Consider the following 19099-nt stretch of genomic DNA (forward strand, 5'->3'; position numbering starts at 1 on the left):
TGGCTCATGGCTCACTTTTTGGTTTGATTTAAGTATATATTTAGTCCCATCTTTATTTGATTAATCTAACAAACTGAGCAGTTCGATTTCTTTTATGTTTTTCTTTTTTCAAATATCAAAATATGCAATGAAGAAGAATGATATATTGAAATCTGGAAAGCAAATTAACAAAATAAATTTAATAAATTCCAAAAAAATAAAAAAAATTATGACTTGTGTAAAAATTATGACCTTATGATCAGGCAATTTTTTTTCTTTTCTTTTCTTTTTTTTTCAAAATGGCCGCTGAGTGAGTTAGAATTAGAGAATACTAAACATAGAAATAAAAGGGAGAACCAAATTTATTTGTCCAAAAAACAAGTGAAAAAAGGAATGCTAATATTACAAATTATCATCCTCCTCTCCTCTCCTACTCCACTGCGTAGAATAAATTATCATCATGATTCAAAGGCATAAAGATAACAGCACAAGACAACAGACAAAGTTCAAATTTGTTAAAATCCCACAAGGAAAAAGCATAAGTTCTTCCAGAGCATTCAGACGCCATACATTTACCAGCAGAAAGTAAAACAGCAACGTAACTGTTCTGAAATATAACTCCTATTATAATATGGACACACATTGCACATCCAATTTAAGTTCCTACTCAAATGCCCACGCATTCTCCCTGCGGACCTCTTCTTCTTCATCAGGAGTGAAGTCATTCTTGATGTTGAAGGTCTTTCGAATCTCCTCCGGAGTCTTCCCCTTGATCATCTCAGCCACCGTCTGACATGTTGAATCCAGCAGGCTCTTAATGTTAAGATAATTGGCTGCCTGTAAATATGTTAAACCGAGCTCATCATGATCAGTTAATCAAAAAACGGTTTAGCGAGACACCACAATGCATACAGAACAATAACTTGAATGTTAGAAATCTTTTCCAAAATTTATTCAGGTTCCTTATGAGCCATAGTAATTGCATTGCACATAAAGACTCAAGACATGTGTCAGATTATAGATCTGATAGAGATAATTCTTAGCTATTTGAGAAGAAATTAGGTGGGGAAAATTGGGAGGGAATGGTGACAATTAGGGTGCGTTTGATTGCAAGGGTAGAATTTGGGTGGAAAGACAATGAATTCCAAGAAATTAAGATACCTAGAATTAAATTCTAGAGAAAATATCAATTGAAGGTGTTTGATTGGCTTAATTTTCTACCTAAAAATAAATCAAATATACTATACAAAATATTCAAAAAACCAAATATATATACACAAATATACATACACACCCAGCTTTAGAAAAACAGGAAGAGCCAAGAAGAGGGAAGAGGCGACGATGGGAGCATCGTCTTCAATCGAGCAAGTTCCAACGGAGCAGCGCAAGGCTGAGAGCCTAGCGACATCGATCGGAGCACTTTCGATGCTTCAGAATGCTTTCACCGTCCTCGCCCTCTCTCTCGCTCAGTCTGTCGCTGCCATCACTAGTCCCGGCTGCCATGCCTAACTGCGCTTCCCCTCTTCTTCTCCTTCGTGCTTCCACTCCTCTGCTTCTTCTCCAAATGCCTGAAATTTCTTTTCCAACCCCCCCCCCCCCCCCCCCCCTCTCCTCCCTAAGAATTGGTTTTCCAACAAAAGTTAGAATTGGGCATCACGTGAGCAAAAATGAGAATTTGAATTACCTAGAAAATATGGTCTATCAAACACCACCAAAACTGGAATTTACATGGAAAATGGCTATTTTTTATGGAAAATATAGCCAGTCAAACAAGCCCTAGAGAATTGAGGGGAGAATTCGAGAGAGAAATGGGGAGAGAGAGAGAGAGAATTGAAGAGGGACTTTGAATTTGCTTTTGTATTATTCTGTGGTTTGAAATACCTGGACCACCTGTTGATGTTTTGCCTGAGTTAGTATGCTGGACGCTCAGAAGAAATCAGAGGAGTTTATGATGATGATCAAGTGGCAGTTAGTATATAGGATATGTCTGTAATTAACTGAATTTACTAGGGATAGTTTAAACTTTGTAGAGTCGAGTATGTCCCTAGGTTGGTCCGCCCCATAGTTTATAAATATGAGGGCAAGGGATCAATTGTGATTATCAATCATATATCATTGTCATTCTCTTGTACAAGTACAGTGAAAGGAGAAAGAGATGGGAGAAAAATAGTTCTTGAATTCTTTGAGAGAATTGTACTCAGGTTGTATGAGAGGGCGAGGAGTTCCATTGTACTAATTTCTTTTCATTCTTAGTGGAATGTTCTCTCGATGGAGTTGCTGGATGTAGTGCTATTTCTGTGGCATGAACCAGGGTAAAATTGGTGTGCAACAATTGTGGTTTGTTCTTCTTTTGCTTTATTTCAATTTCTGTGTTTTATTTACTTTCCGATTTGTATACATCATGCGATTGTGTTGGTGAGTGATTGAGTACTGACAGTGTTTCCAGACTCAACAATCTAGTATCAGAGTCAAATCACCCAATCAAGAACCCCAAGAAACCTATAATTTAATTGTCTGTCATAGCTTCCGCGACCTCAGCTGCTCGGTACGATATTGAAAAGTTTGATGGCACTAACGATTTTGGACTTTGAAGGATAAAGATGAAAGTCTTGATGGGAAACCTAGGGTTAAAAGAAGCCTTAAAACCCCAAAAGTCATTGCCTAAAACAGCTACTAATGAACAGAAATTAGAAGCAAATTGTTGTAGGCAAGAAATTTGTGAAAAGGCCTTCAATACCCTAATCTTGATTCTAGGGGACAAAGTCCTAAGGGAAGTGTTTAAGATGGAAACTGCCGAGGCATTATGGTCTAAGTTAGAAAGTCTCTATCTGACTACGTCTCTCTCGAGTAGGTTATATGTTGTTGTGTTTGCCTCGAGATAGATAATAGGACATAAGTGCAAACTTTGAAAATTTATTGGTTGGATTTATTTTAGGCAGTTAAGAGTTTTATTTCTCAAAGTATAATTGTTGTATCTTAGGGGGTCTAACTATAATATCTCATATTTAATTAGTTATATACATCTTCTATAAATAAGAGGGCAAGGCGACAGTCGAGAGAGAATCATTATTCTCTCAAGCTCTCTGTTGCTATTGTGAGTACATGTCGTTCTAGAGAAAGTGAGGCTTGTGTATGAATTCTAGAGCTTTCTTGGAGTGAATGAGGGATTGTACTTGAGGCGATAGGATTGTATGAGAGGTTGGGTTTTGTACTGATCAATATCTACTGAATAAAGGCTACTCGATTGAGGGTGTTGAACTGCTGGATATAGAGACAATTCAATTGGCTTGAACCAGGATAAAAGGTTGCGTCTCATGTGGTTTGATGTTTCTTTCCTGTTCTGATTTATGCTCTTAAATTCTGTTCTTTATTATCTGACATGTGGTGGTATGTTGGCCGGTGAGTTATGTGTTGAGTGATATTTGATTGGTTTCTTAGGTGTGTTTAAAGGCTGCCAGTTCTCCTAATTTACAACATATTTGAAAACTAAATTCTTTACGTTCAAAATGCAAGAAGGGCAAAAGCTCCAAAACCATATCGATGATTTTAACAAATTATGCCTTGATTTGGAAAACCTAAATATATCATATGAAGAGGAGGATAAGGCCCTAATTCTGTTGCATTCATTACCTAAGTCATATGAACATTTTGTAGACATTCTAAAGCATGGTAGGGACGACACCATATATTTAGAGGATGTTATAGGTGCTCTTAACTCTAAAGAGCTGCAACAAAAAGTAGAGATAAAGAAATCTGTTGGGGATGCCCCTTACAACTAGATATAGATCTGAAAAGAGAGACCCTAAGGCTAAGGGGAAGTATCGATCAAAGTCAAGAAGTGGTAAAAAAAACTTTAAATGTTTTTACTGCCATGAGGAAGGGCATATAAAGAAAAATTGTCCAAAGAAAAAGCAGGAATTTTCAGATAAAGGTAAACCAAAATTCTCAAACTCTATATATGATTTTGACTATGATAGTTCAGATGCACTTGTGGTATCAAGACATTCAAATAAAGAGGTGTGGGTATTAGATTCCGGTTGTTCTTTCCATATGTCACCCCATATAAAATAGTTCTTGAATTATAGACACATTGGTGGGGGGAAGGTTTTGTTAAGAAATAACCAAGAGTGTAGCATAAAGAGAATTGGGGACATTAGCTTAAGATGTTTGATGGGTCAGTTAGGACCCTATCATCATTAAGATATGTCTCTAACTTAAAGAGGAACCTGATTTCCCTAGGGGAGCTAGCTAAGAGTGGCTACAGTTATAGTCATCATGGTGATGTTCTCATGGTAGCTAGAGGATCACTTGTATGTATGAAGGCAATCCTGAAAAATGGGATATTTGTTATGATAACTTCCACATTATGCAGGGATGTGGCTGTAGGGGAAGATAAGACCTATGAGCACACAAAGCTATGGCATTTTAGGATGGCTCATATGAGTATCCAAGGGCTTAGAGAACTAGTTAGTCAAGGGATTTTAGGCTCTGGTAAAGTAACAGATTTAGATACATGCAAATCATGTATCCATGGAAAATCTGCGATGGTAAAGTTCTCTAAGAAGGCACTCCATACCTCTAAAGGCCCACTTGAATATGTCCATTCGGACTTATGGGGCCCTAGTCAAATTCTAACTTATGGTGGAGCTAAGTATTTCCTTTCTATAATAGATGACTACTCTAAAATGGTTTGGGTTTTTGTTTTGAAATCCAAAGATAATACCTTTGATGCATTTAAGAGCTAGAAAACTATGATTGAAAACCAAAGGGGTGTAAAATTGAAGGTCATTAGAACTGATAATGACCTAGAATTTTGTAACAAGGAATTCACCCAATTATGTAAAAAGAGTGGTATTCATAGACACCTTACTACCCCCAGGTAACCCTAAGCAAAATGGGTTAGCCAAGGCCGGACCTTTCATGAGGCCCATGAGGCAGTTGCCTCGGGGCCCATGAAAATTTGGCTATTTGGGGGCCCATAAATTGGAAACCCCCCTTTTTGGTAAGGGCCCAACCGCCTAGCCCAGCCACATCGCACACAGTCTACCCCCTCCCCCTCTGTAGAGCTTTGCGTTGGTTCATCAAATACAATAGGAGATTTAATTGAAGAAAGATATAATGTAGGCAAAGAAGAATTAGTAGGCCATCAGTGAGATATGGTTTCTCTGATTTGGTGGCATACGCATTGCTAAGTGCAGATGAGATAGCTAGAAAAGAGCCTCAGTCCTATGAAGAGGCTGTAAACTCAAAAGAATCTCAGAAATGGCAGGCTACCATGGAAGCTAAGATGGAAAGCTTGAGGAAAAATGAGACGGGTTATGATAAATAGACCCTTGGGAAAAGAATAGTAAGTTGTAGGTGATTGTTTAAAGTGAAAGAAGGAGCTGGAGATAGCATGAAGCCTAGGTATAAAACTAGGCTAGTAGCAAGGGGTTTTACCCAAGTAGCGGAGGTAGATTTCAACGAAGTGTTCTCTTCAGTTGTAAGACACTTCTATAAGAACCTTGTTAGCTATGACAGCCCAGCTAGACCTATGCCTAGAACAAATGGATGTTACCATCACATTCCGCCATGGCAAGTTAGAAGAGGAAATTCTAATGGATCAGCCTAGAGGGTTTGAAATTAGGGGAAAGGATGACAAGGTTTGCTTGTTAAAGAAATCCTTATATGGATTAAAACAGTCTCTTAGGCAATGGTACAAGAAATTTGATTCATTTATGATAAGTCAAGGGTTTAAAAGAAACTCTTTTGATTCTTGTGTCTACCTTAGGCATGTTTCCTCTAAAGTAGCAATCTACCTCCTGTTATATGAAGATGACATGCTTATTTCAAGTCATTCACCAGCAGAAATCCAAAGTTTAAAACTGAAACTTAGTTCAACCTTTGAGATGAAAGAGTTAGGTGAGGCTAAGAAAATTTTAGGGATGGAACTTACTAGGGATAGACATAACCAAACTCTCCAGCTATATCAGAAAGCCTATCTAGAGAAAATCATAAAGAAATTTCATATGTTGGATGCAAAAGTAGTAAATGTACCCTTTGCACAACATTTCAAGTTATCGCATGCCCAACCTCCAACGGATGAAGAGAACCTAAGAGAAATAGAGAGAATTTCCTATTCTAATGTTGTTGGCAACCTTATGTATGCTATGGTGTGTTCTAGACCGGATTTAGCCCATGCCATGAGTGTGGTAAGTAGATTCATGGCTAATCCGGAGAAGGAACATTAGACAATTGTAAAGTGAGTGCTTAGATATCTAATGGGGTCAATTAATAAGGTTTTAGTCTATGGTGGAGCTAAAGAATTAGAAGAGCTGAATATTATAGGTTATACAGATGCAGATTATGCATCAAACCTAGATAAGAGAAGGTCTTCCACTGGCTATGTGTTCCAATTATGGAACTCAACAATTAGTTGGAAGACTAATCTTCAGCCAGTTGTGGCACTTTCAACCAATGAATCAGAGTATATAGCAGTAACCAAGGTTGTTAAAGACTCGTCGTGGTTGAAAGGTTAGGTTAGTGAGCTCCTAGCAAATAATGTGAGGGTTATTCTAAAGTGTGATAGCCAAAGTGCTATACACTTGGCTAAAAATCAAAGCTACCATGTAAGGACTAAACATATTGACATTAGGTACCATTTTATAAGAGAAATTCTTGAGAAGGAGATTAATCTGATAAAAGTTGCAGGTAATGATAATACAGCTGATATGTTCACTAAAGATATTCCCATGTCCAAATTACATCATTGTTTAAGGTTGTTATAGTTTTATGTTGTTTGATTGATCATTTTTCAGGTTTTCAGGGAAAGCAAAACAAGAATGATAAAGTCTAAGGTTTTACTCGAGGCAAAATAGTGGAGATTTGTTGATGTTTTGCCCGAGTTTAGTATGCTAGAAGCTTAGAAGAAATCAAAGGAGTTTATGATGATGATCGAGTGGCAATTAGTATGCAAGATATTTCAGTAATTGACTGAATCTACTAGGGGTAGTTTAGACTTTGTAGGGTCAGTTATATCCCTAGGTTGGTCCGCCCCATAATTTATAAATATGAGTGTAAGGGATCAATTGTGATTATCAATTAGATATCATTGTCATTCTCTTGTACAAGCATAGTGAAAAGAGAGAGAGTTGTGAGAAAAATAGTTCTTGGATTCTTTGAGAGGATTGTACTGGGGTTGTATAAGAGGGCGAGGGATTCTCCATTGTACTGATTTATTTTCATTCTTAGTGGATTGTTCTCTTGGTGGAGTTGTTGGATGTAGTGTCATTTCCGTGGCATGAACCAGGGTAAAATCGATGTGCAGCAATTGTGGTTTGTTCTTCACTTCTTCTTTTGCTTTATTTCAATTTCTATGTTTTATTTACTTTTCGATTTGTATACATCGTGCGGTTGTGTTGGTGAGTGATTGAGTATCGACAATGCTCCTAGATTCAACATCAGTTCTTCTTATACTACCTTAGCTACAGATTGGCACCAAAAAATGGTTACCAATATCTAATACTCTAGTACAACTTGCATTACTTGTGAACATTCCTCCAATTACGCTAATTCCCTTTATAAAATAGAGGCCTAGTAACCTAAGTATGTGACAATTTCCCCCCCCCCCCCCTTTCAGCAATTTCTTGTCCTCAAGAAATGTGTAGTAGCCTGGTTAAGCCACAGTCTCAAGCTTACATCTCTTACAAATATCACAATGCATCACATACTCCATCACATTTATTTAACTACGGCCAATAGAAAACTTGCTTAGCCTTCTGATAAGTATTATGTATACCGGAGTGTCCTCCCAAGGGTGATCCATGTAATGACTAAAGAATCTTGTTCTTTAGTGCCTCACACTCACCAATCACCCTTTATATCTTATCAACCCGTTGGTTAAAGCATAGTCTAGTCTACTATCACCGTCAATGCTTAGTTGCTCTAATAGTTACTTTGCCCACGTTCCCTTCTGATAGCTCTTTGTCACTTCTTGAAACCAATATGGGACTAATGTTGTGATTGTTGCTGTCATATAATAATGAACTGCCCTTCCTCCAAATAGTGTCTCCACTTATCCACAGTCATTAGTGCTGCCAAAAGCTCCTTATCATCGATGCTAAGCCCTTCGTGCCTAGGGCCTAGCTAAGGAAAGCCAATGGCCTGCCCTCTTGCAACAAGACTACCCCTATCCCAGTATTGCTAGCATTTGTCTCTAGTGTGGAAGGCTTACTAAAATCTAGCAATCCAAGTACGGGCACCTCACTCATTGCTTTTTAAGCTACTCAAACGCCTCATCTGCCCTTTGATCCCAATTGAACCCATCCTTCTTCAACTGATATGTTAACGGTTTGCTAATCAACCCATAGTTCTTCACAAACTTTTTGTAGCACCCTGTAAGCCCCAAGAACCCCCTTAGTGCCTTGATGTGAGTGGGCTTTGGCCATGCTGTTATGGCCTCAATTTTCTTAGGATCCATGCCAACCTGCACTGGAGATAATATGTCCCAAGTATTCTATGTGTTTCTGTGCAAAGGCACATTTTGACCTCTTGAGGTACAACAGGTTGAATCGCAAGACCTCAAAAATAGTCCTAAGATGCTATAGATGTCGGTTAAATGAGGAGCTATAGATTAGGATATCATCAAATAAAATCAATACGAATTTTCTGAGATAAGATTCAAAAATATGGTTCATAAGGGCTTGAAATGTTGCAGGAGTGTTAGTAAGGCCAAAGGGCATCACGATGAACTCATAGTGGCCATGGTGCATTTTAAAAGCAGTATTTGGTATATCAGTTGGGTACATTCGTATCTAATGGTAGCTTGATCGTAGGTCTAATTTAGAGAATACAAAGGCATGTTTGAGTTCATCAAGCAAGTCAATGATAGGAATTGAGAATTTATCCTTGATGGTGATGGCATTTAGTTGTCTATAATCAACACAAAAACGCCATGTACCTTCCTTCTTTTTGACCAACAGGACAGGTGAGGCAAAAGGGTTATGGCTAGGTCTGATCACTGATTGGGATAACATGTCCCTTACCAATCTTTCAATTTCTGATTTAAGCTTGGGAGCATATCTGTAGGATCGAATATTCACTGGTTCAACATTTGGTTGAAAGGGTATGGAATAGTCCAAAGGCCTCTCAAGTGGAAAAGAGTTAGGTTCTACAAATAGGTCCTGATATTCACCAGTAATAGATCAAGTAAGGTCAGTTCATGTACCTGCAATGGGACTTGAGGCTGTTTGTGGCTACTCATTGTGCTCCTCCTTTCCGATTCCCCATAGTTCTCAAGTTCTTCCCTTGTTTCAATTGAGAATAATTGTGCCACCTGAGACATCCTCTTCCTAAATAGTTGTTGCAACCTCTTCCCTATAATCAATTTGCAAGTCCCCATCTCCACATTCCCTTGGAGAACCACCCTTTTTCCTTCCTTTTCAAGGGATACTTCCATTTTATTAAAATCAAAACTAATCGAACTCACTCCCTTAATCCAATCTACCCCTAGCACTAAGTGGCAACCCTTGAGTTTCCATAGTCTCAAATTAGCTTAAAAAATTTCTCCCTGCATTTCTCCTCCATGGGTCCCACTCGGTTCTATATTTCTCCCATCGTTGTTGTCACTTGTTGTAATAGTGTCTCCATCTGTCTCATTTGGGTACCATCGACGACCATGGTGTTTGATCGCTCGATCAGGACCTTGCTCTAATACCAGAATGTCTAATCCTAGATCTTATAGAGATAATTCTCAACAATTTGAGAAGAAATTAGGCTGGGAAGGGTGAGAATTAGAGAATTGGGGGGGGGGGGGGGAATTCCAGAGAGAAAGGGAGAGAGAGAGAGAGAGTGAATTGAGGAGGGAATTTGAATTTGCTTTTGTATTATTCTGTGGTTCAAAATGGATGGGTCAGTTCTTCTTATACTACCTCGGCTACAAATTGGCGCCAAAAAAGGGTTACCAATCTCTAATACTCTTCTAGTACAAATTGCATTACTGGAACATTCCTCCAGTTATGCTAATTCCCTTTACAAAATAAAGGCCTAGTAGCCTAAGGCCCTAAGTACATGACAACATGGAAACATACAACCAAAGACAAAAAGAAAAACAAATATGCAAGTGCTTCAATATTAACATACACCCTGATTGGAAAATAAAGCATATAACTAAAAATTCAACCATATAAAAAAGCAAGGTCCAATGTAATATAAGCATAAGACTTGAGGAGCAGCTTAACATTAACTGAATGAACCACTCATTAATTGAATACCTGTCATTTAGCCAAAGTTAATTGGACACACCCCCTGCCAGCCAAACATGTCAAGAAAAACATTAAAGTGCAATAAGATGAGAATCTTGTGTTTCGTGAAGGTCGTTCAAATCCATCAGGATCACACATCAGCCATACAAATTAACCATAAAATCAAGTGTGGTGGGAATTAGCTAATCATCCAAGAAGAAAGATAGCAATCCCATGAAGAAGGAATAAATTTGGCACACTTAGGCTTTTGTGATGCATAAACAAACTGCATAAAAAGGGGTGGCAGGGATATAAGAATGTAAATAGATCACAAGATTCACAACAAACCGACATTTAAAACTCCAAACCAAATATGATCAAGTATTTATATGTTTTTATCTAATACTCTTAGTTCTAGTTCATCTTGTGCACTAATGGAAACTTTAACTTTTTAACATGATCACCATTCAGTGCTGTAGTAACAAAGATAGCTTTAAAAGGGTGTTCCCAGTAGACAATGTTCCCTGCTTTGTGAGGGTTGAGTGATGGTCGTTTTTCTATACAACCTTGCCTTTTCTTTACAAAGAGGCTGTTTCCACAACTCATCTCGTGACCTTCCAGTCAAAATAGAGCAACCTTGGCATTATTACTGAGGCCTGCCCCCAATTGTAAGCATACCTTGATTTTCAAAAATCAACCATTATAAGAGAATCCTAAGAAGGGCACAAAAGAGAATCATCGCCAGGTAGAACAAAATAATAAATGCTCAATGTATGATAAAGCTGTCATTGGGTACAAAATCAACATGACAAATCAGAAAATTATTAATTTAGTTCAGCTTTGGTTACTGTGTATACCAATTCGACTTTCCAGTTTTGTAACCGAATTGGCCAAAAACCAAAAGAACCAACCGAATGCTAACCCCTACCACAAATTTCTGATATCGGAGTAAATTATTAGAACATACTAACGTTAGAAGCGCAATAATAGAAATAATGTAACAAATCAAGCTTATTTCCAAAACCCTAATCAAACGTAATACAGTTCTCCAGAACTAGATCTAGTTTCTACTTAAGACCTAAAGATAAAATTTTGAAATCGCACAACGAACAGAGCCCAAATCACAAACCCTAATCAGTAGCATCACAAATCCAAGAGAAATCATCGAGACAAATATCTAATCAGAAGAGTAAATCATCGATCATCAAGAGGATCAAAGGGAATAAGAAGATCGAACCAGGATAAGATCGAACAGCGTGGCCTGGTCCACTTTGACGAACTCGGCATCAAAACTCTTGAGTTCTTCCTCCGCGGCCTTGTCTTCAGACTTGGGCGCATCAACGTGCCTCTTGCAGTACTCGATAACCTTTGCAAGGATCTTACTCGTAACGTTCGGTAAAGGAATGACAGTGTCGGCACAGTTATCTTCGATCATGTGCTTGATGGTTTGTGACTCCACCGCGACCGACTCATCCACCTCGAAGGTCTCGCCGTCCGAGCTCTTCAACACGATCATCTTCGATGTCGACATGGCTCCCGATTGGACCTGGTATTGAACGACCAACCTCCAACCCTAAGAGGGAGAATAGAAGATGCTAGGAAAGAAGAGAGATAACGATCGGTACTCAAAGGTTAAGGGGCCGAAATGTGGAAGCCGGCGTTTACATATATACGGGGTAGATATTGGAATCGGACCCGGTTGAATCAGTTAGTCGAATCGATTAGATCGAACCGACATTAAACCGGAGATCACGTTTGTGTAAATCAGCAGTAAATTAAGTAAAATCAAATAAACTTATTAACTTCTTAGTAAAAAGTAAATAAATCTAACGAAGCTATATGATATGATTCTTTTCCTGCTCTACCCCAATTCTTCTTATTAGAGTGTAGGGAATAGGTTTTATGAGAGGGCAAATAGTAAAAAAATATTTTTTTTTTTTGTGAATTTATAAATTTATTCAAACTTTTCAATTTTGATAATTATATTCTAATTGACTCGATTAAATATAATTTTATTTAACACTTAAAATCAATTTGAAATGTAAGATAGAATCGACATGTACACATGATAGTACGATCCAAATGTATAATTTTTTTTTTATTTTTCTTCATATTGTTTATATGGGTCTCACTCAAATATTTTTTTATGATAAATGTCATGCCACATCAACAATAATACATGTCTTCCAAATTAATTCAGGTATTGAATAAAATTACATCTAATTGAATCAATTGGGATATAATTGTCAAAATTTAAATATTTGAAAAAATTTATAAATTCTCGAGAAGCGTTGGATTTTTTTTTTTTTGTTATTTGTCCTTTATGAAAATATATTAATAAATATTTTTAATAATACTTGAAACAGATATAAGGATTTAAGACTAAGGTTTCTTTGTGGTAACATAAAACTCATGACAACATAAAACTCATGACATTTTATGTAATATCCCAAAAGCTTAAAGAAGCAAGTATATATCGAGGATAGTGTAAGAAATGAAACAACACCAGCTGAATATATTTTGGACTGAATGTAGGTAAAGAATTTTGGGGTTAAGCCTGGTTGAGTTAGGGAATCTCAATAATGGGTAACCCCTTGGGAAGTTCGCGTAGGTCCGTTAGGGTAAGTTGTTCTGATCTTTCCTATCGCTTGATGTGGGATGTTACAGATGGTATTAGAACCGATCCTTAGTTAACACCTAAAATTAATTTGAAATGCAAGATAGAACCGACATGTACACATATAAATAGAATCCAAATGTATAATTTTATTTTTTATTTTTCTTCATATTGTATATATGGGCCTCACTCAAATATTTTTTTATGATAGATGTCATGTCACGTCAACAATAATACATGTCTTCCAAATTAATTCAGTTATTGAATAAAATTACATCCAATTGAGTCAATTGGGATATAATTGTCAAAATTGAAACGTTTAGAAAAATGTATAAATTCTCGAGAAGCTTTGGATTTTTTTTTTTTTTTGTTATTTGCCCTTTATGAAAATATATTAATAAATATTTTTATAATACTTGAAACAGATATAAGGATTTAAGACTAAGGTTTCCTTTGTGGTAACATAAAACTCATGACATTTTGTGTAATACCCCAAAAGTCTAGAAAAGCAAGTATATATCGAGGATAGTGTAAGAAATGAAACAACATCAGCTGAATATATTTTGGACTGAATGTAGGTAAAGAACTCTGGAGTTAAGCGTGTTTGAGCTAGGGAAACTCAATAATGGGTAACCCTTTGGGAAATTCGCGTAAACCCATTAGGGTAAGTTGTTCCGGTCTTTCCCATCGCTTGATGTGAGATGTTACAGATGGTATTAGAGTCGATCCTTAGTAAAGGCAGTCCGATGAGGGTGAGGAACGGCGCCGGGGCTCGAGAGTCTGTTCAATGAGTAGCTTCTAACAGGCTTCTAGGATAGCAGCCCCCAAATGAAAAAATATCTGAAATCAGTTATAAGGTCGTATGACGAAAACATTATGTGCTTAAAGGGGGGAGAATGTAATACCCCCAAAGTCTAGAGAAACTAGTATATATCGAGGATCGTGTGAGAAAGGAAACAAAACCAGTTGGATACCTTTTGGACTAAATGTAAGTAAAGAACTTCGGGGTTAAACATGCTTGAATTGGGGAAGCTCAATGATGGATGACTCCCTGGGAGGTTTGTATAAGCTCGTTGGGGTAAGTTGTTTCAATCCTTCCTATCGCTCGACGCGGGATGTTACATTTTGGCTTTAAACCATTTTATTCGTCACACATTTTTGTTATTTCTTCTATCTATGTTGTTCTCGTTAGGGTGCTCTGTATGCGAACAGTTTGCTTCCAAGCCTTTACTTGCTTTATCACATAGGCACTGTATTTAGGCACATCCTTGAGGAAAAAATAATTGTTAGCTCTTCATTGGAGGACATTTCTCCGAGGGAGATTTTTCATGCAGTTGTACCAAATGGAAGGGTGTTTGCGACCTAATCTTATTACCATTCTCCTTGCTTTTCTATTGAATGTGGATGATGATGGCTACTTCATATGCTGTGATCTACTACCCAATTATTAGGTAGCAAGTCCAAGGGAAGCATATGCACATCAAAGTTCCTCTATGTTTTGGCTTGTTGCTAAGTGGCTTCAACACCTATGCTTTTCTTGATTATATACACTTGCTCTTTTTACTTTTTGTTGTTATTAATTTTTGGGGTCTTTTAGGAGTATAATACCCTAGTAGAATTTCATGTTATAGCCTTATAAATGATATAACTATAAATAGAAATTATTAGAGAGTTAAAATTCATGTACTCAATCGAGTTTGTAAAAGTTGTTACGAAAATAACCACATCAATTTCTTAAAAGTGAAGTTGTTGGTAGTTATAAAATTATATAATTTTGAGCAATGATTGCATTTAGTTAACATCTATTACTTGATTATATATAATATCACTTAATTTCAAAAATAAATATTGAATAAGGGTGTCTCTTGAAAATTTTCTATTATCTGTGTCAGACAACATAAAATTTACCTGATATAGGCAAATTAAAAGAGAGTTGTAAGCACCATGGAGAGTGAGACCCACACACCCATCCTTTTACAAGTCCACATCGAATAACATAATAGTCTTAAATTGTCATTTATGCACGAGACTCTTAGGCTGTGTTTTTTTTACTGTTTTCAAGTCATTTTTAATTTTTGATTTTTTAAAATAATGAAAACGTATTATCTTTACTGTTTTTAAATTATATTTTTGAAAACAAAAAAAAAATGTAAAGGAAACTCAAAACAACAAAAGTGTTTTTATTCAAAACAAATTTTAAATTCAAAATACATTTATTTATTTATTTATTCATATTTTATTATTATTATAAAAAAAATATTACAAAATTCATTAACTTTAAGTTGTATATATATTTTTAATAATATACTAATATTAAATATTTATAATTTATTGAATAATCAAATTTATTAAATAAAATATCATTAAAAAATTATTTTCAAAATTTCAAAGAGAACGCGTTTTCTAATTTTCTGTTTTGAGAAATAGTTTTTCAAAATTATAAAGAAAATATGTTTTTAATTTTTTAAAAACAGACTATCAAAATAGAAAATTATAAAGAAAATATGTTTTTAATTTTTTAAAAAACAGACTATCAAAATAGAAAATTAAAAATAAATTTAAATTTAAAACTAAAAAAAAACACAGCCTTACTTTGTGAGGATAAAATGAGGGAGTTTTATTTGGCAAAGAGATTACCTTCAAAACTCACCTGCCTCTTAACTTTCAATACAAAAAAACATGGACATTTGATTAATATAGAATATTATTGAAAGGCTCGAAGATGATGGAGAACTTCGTTGGCTGTAGAAATATTTTATCCTTCTTCTATTTTTATTTTTATTTTTCTTATTCTTCTCTGTTATTTAACATCTTAGAACTTTGTTGGCTATTAACATATTTATTTTAAATTTTTTAAAATGCACTAAGAGTGAGAGTTTTATGAGATAAGAGGAATATAAGTTATTTTTTTTTTTTTATATAAAATCTCAAATAAATTTATCTATAAAATTCTAGATAAGAAATCACCTAATTTTTTTTGAATGGATTATCAGATAAATTTAATAAATATAGTAAAAAATATTTTTGCCTAAAATAATTTATATAGTCTATTTTTTTAGTTTATATCTTAATTAACAAATAATACTTAAATATATTTGTATTTCTATTATTATATTGTATCCATGTTTTATGAGGGCCCACGTGAACACTACCCAAACTCGTTTCAAAATAAGATTAAATTTAATTTTTTATACCCATAAAAGTATTGCTTGATAAAACAATAAAGTAAATTAATATTATTAAATAGTTTCCATCTATTTCCTTTTTTTGTTTATTTTTGGCTTTGAATGAAAACGAATAAAACATTACTAACATATTTCCTAAACGGGCAAAGCAATCTTCCATCATTTATTTTTTAAAGTTGTCTAGTATTATTCTTATAATTATGATTTGAAATTTAAATTTGACTAAGATTAAAATTCTTAATTTGAATGTGATTATAATTTCAAATTTCACTATGATTATGATGTTTTAAAATTCGATTTTCACTAGAATTTATCTCATCTGAAATAATATTCTCATGAATCATCTTCTAATTATAATAAAAAATTTTGTATACATCTATAGATTATTTTAAATTTATAAATAGATATTCAATACTCTAAAATTAATAGTAATAATATCACTTTTATTGAAGTAATATCTCATAATGATATTTTATTCTTTCTGTCCGTAATTTTTCTCAATTTGAAATTTTCACATAAAATTCTATGTCTATTTATATGGTTAATGATTTATTTTTGATCTAATTTCGTAACAATTGTGTTTTTTAAGGACATTAAAAACGACAATATTTTGTCAATTTGTTTTAAGTGACATTTGGTAAATTAAACTCTACTTTAAAAAGATGATTGCTTCTTCCAACAAATAGGTTTTAAATAGCTTTTAACAAAAGAAAGAGTTTCTTGCCTTTTATAGAAAAAGCTATTCCAAACAAGAGCAAGATATTCTTACCTTTTATAGAAAGAGACAGCAACTTTCAATGGCCCCATATGTTCTTTATTTTTATAACAGTTATTTTCCCTTTATTATTATATATATACTTTCCAAAATAGTCATTTAGTATGGTAATACATTTTTAGTCATTTTATGAATCTATAAGTTTACGGTAAAATAATAAAATATTAATTAAATACTTATTACTTACTTTTAATATTAATTAATAAATATAACACCACACTAAATTATCAAACATTGTTTTATTAATATTACTTTTATAACACAAAACAACATAATTGTTAACTTTAAGGATACAATTATTATTTTGACGATAACAAAAACAAAATGTTATCTTAAGGTAAAATAGATACTAGATGATAAATTGCATGCTCATTTTGATGTATGATGCATGTTGAAAAACTTAATGTATGTGCAAAAACTAAGACCTCTAAATAAAGATAAAAATATTTTATAACTGTCCAAACTTAATATTAAATTAAAATAGTAAATATGATTTATCGTGACTCTCTATCATCATAGATGATAGTCACTCAATTGGATGCACTCTCGTTGCCCGAAGATGGGAAGGTGCATTTCAAGAAAATAGATCAATGCCTATCTAAAGCATAAGATATTGTTGTGTACATGCACAAATATGGCTTAGAAACCACCAAAGTGTTATAGTTGAGTTGTCTTTAAATCAACATTAAAAATAGTGTATAAAACTCATATTTCAAAATTTTTTAAATGGAATTACACATGTTGAATTAAATTTGAGTTTGTTTTTAGAATATATTATACAATTGATATCAAAATTAATAAAAGTTAAAAAAACAATGAGGAGAATTTCTAATTGCATTCACCATTAAAGAAAGAAAAAAATGATACATTAAACTACTATCCTTATATTTAAATAAAATATCAGATGGAGGATATAAACATTATTCATAACATATGTAATACGTAATAATAAAATTATTTAACCTAAGTTTAATATAATTTTCATTATGTAGATGTCAATTATGCAAAATAGGTATTGAACCAATAATTCATTCTCATAGCGGACATATATTCAATTATTTTCCCATTGACCATAGAGGTGGGGCTGATCATTAAGAAAATCAATGTAATGAATTCATATATAACAAAAGTCATTTTTATTTAATTTAAAGTTATTCTCAACGAGGTTTTGAAACATAATATTCATCTATAATAGGATTTAGATTTATTTTCTCAGCAAGTTCCCGTTTGATGTTGAGTATCATACAATCAGAAAGAAAGTCATGCTCCATTTTGTTACGAAGTTCCGTCTTTACGTGTTTCATTACTAAAAATACTTGCTCAGTAGTCGTAGTAGAAATAGATAAAGTCAATATAAGACGAATCAACTTAGTCACCATAATATAAGTTTTCGACATTTCACTCTCAATCAAAATATGACATAACTCAACAAATGTAGATACTTGAAAATGAGAATCACTATTCATATCTAGTTCATAATGTTGCAGCTCGTATTCCAAAGCACAAATGTTTAAAAATCTTCATGATAGAATTTTTTCTGTAAATGTACAAATATCACGACCGTTAAATGATTCAAAATGAGTTTTTGGGATCTAAAGTTGCATTGAGAGAGAGAAACTCTACTGATGTATCATTAAATTTTGTATTTAATCCATCAGTACAAAATCTATTATTTTATTGAAAATATCAAAATGATAATGATGCTCCACTATAATCTGATCATGAGAATGACAAGGACCAACCTTATAGAAGCTATCTAGATTAGGTATGTTAACATCATACTTGGAGCAAAAGCTTTTCATTTTCTGAAGAAATTCTTCCCATCAATCATCATCTCTCAATTTTTGAAGAAGTGCTTTTGTTTTATAAACAAATTTTATAGCAGCCAAGATATCTTGATATTTCCTTTGGAGCGTTTGACAAAGAACATTAGTGATTCTCATAATATTATGCATTAAATGCAAGTTGAACACAAAATCAAAACTTTTCAATTGTTTGTAAGCACCAATAGTTTATTGGTGCTTACAAACAATTATTTAGAGCTACTCGTTGGAGTTCTTATTATAACCTCTACAAAGAGCTCAATAGACATATACAATTTCAATACAATTTCAAGAGAGATGGAATTGGATGAATTTGCTTAGTAGGAATTAAAGGTTGAGTTTTAGTCAATCCATCAAACAGTTGTAGTTTCAACTAGATTGATCTATTTTTGAAAAGAACGAATACAAGTTCCTACTTTTCTTGAAGGGGGTTGACCTTTAATTTGTGAATTCTAAAAATCAAAAACAACAAAAAATAACAATCCATCAATAACACAACT

The 19099-nt window shown here is 34.1% G+C and overlaps 1 protein-coding gene across 1 annotated transcript; it reads right to left on the minus strand.

Moving 5' to 3' along the window:
• Nucleotides 1-474: 474 nt before the first annotated feature.
• LOC127801982 (SKP1-like protein 1B) lies at nucleotides 475-11846 on the minus strand. Its single transcript, XM_052337572.1, has 2 exons — nucleotides 11437-11846; nucleotides 475-816 (listed from the first exon to the last, which is right to left on the minus strand). The coding sequence occupies exons 1-2, from the start codon at nucleotides 11728-11730 to the stop codon at nucleotides 643-645; spliced, it is 468 nt and encodes a 155-aa protein (XP_052193532.1). The 5' UTR covers nucleotides 11731-11846; the 3' UTR covers nucleotides 475-642.
• Between the last annotated feature and the right edge of the window lie 7253 nt (nucleotides 11847-19099).

This window comes from Diospyros lotus, chromosome 5 (assembly GCF_014633365.1).
Source record: "Diospyros lotus cultivar Yz01 chromosome 5, ASM1463336v1, whole genome shotgun sequence".
Lineage (NCBI taxonomy): Eukaryota > Viridiplantae > Streptophyta > Magnoliopsida > Ericales > Ebenaceae > Diospyros > Diospyros lotus.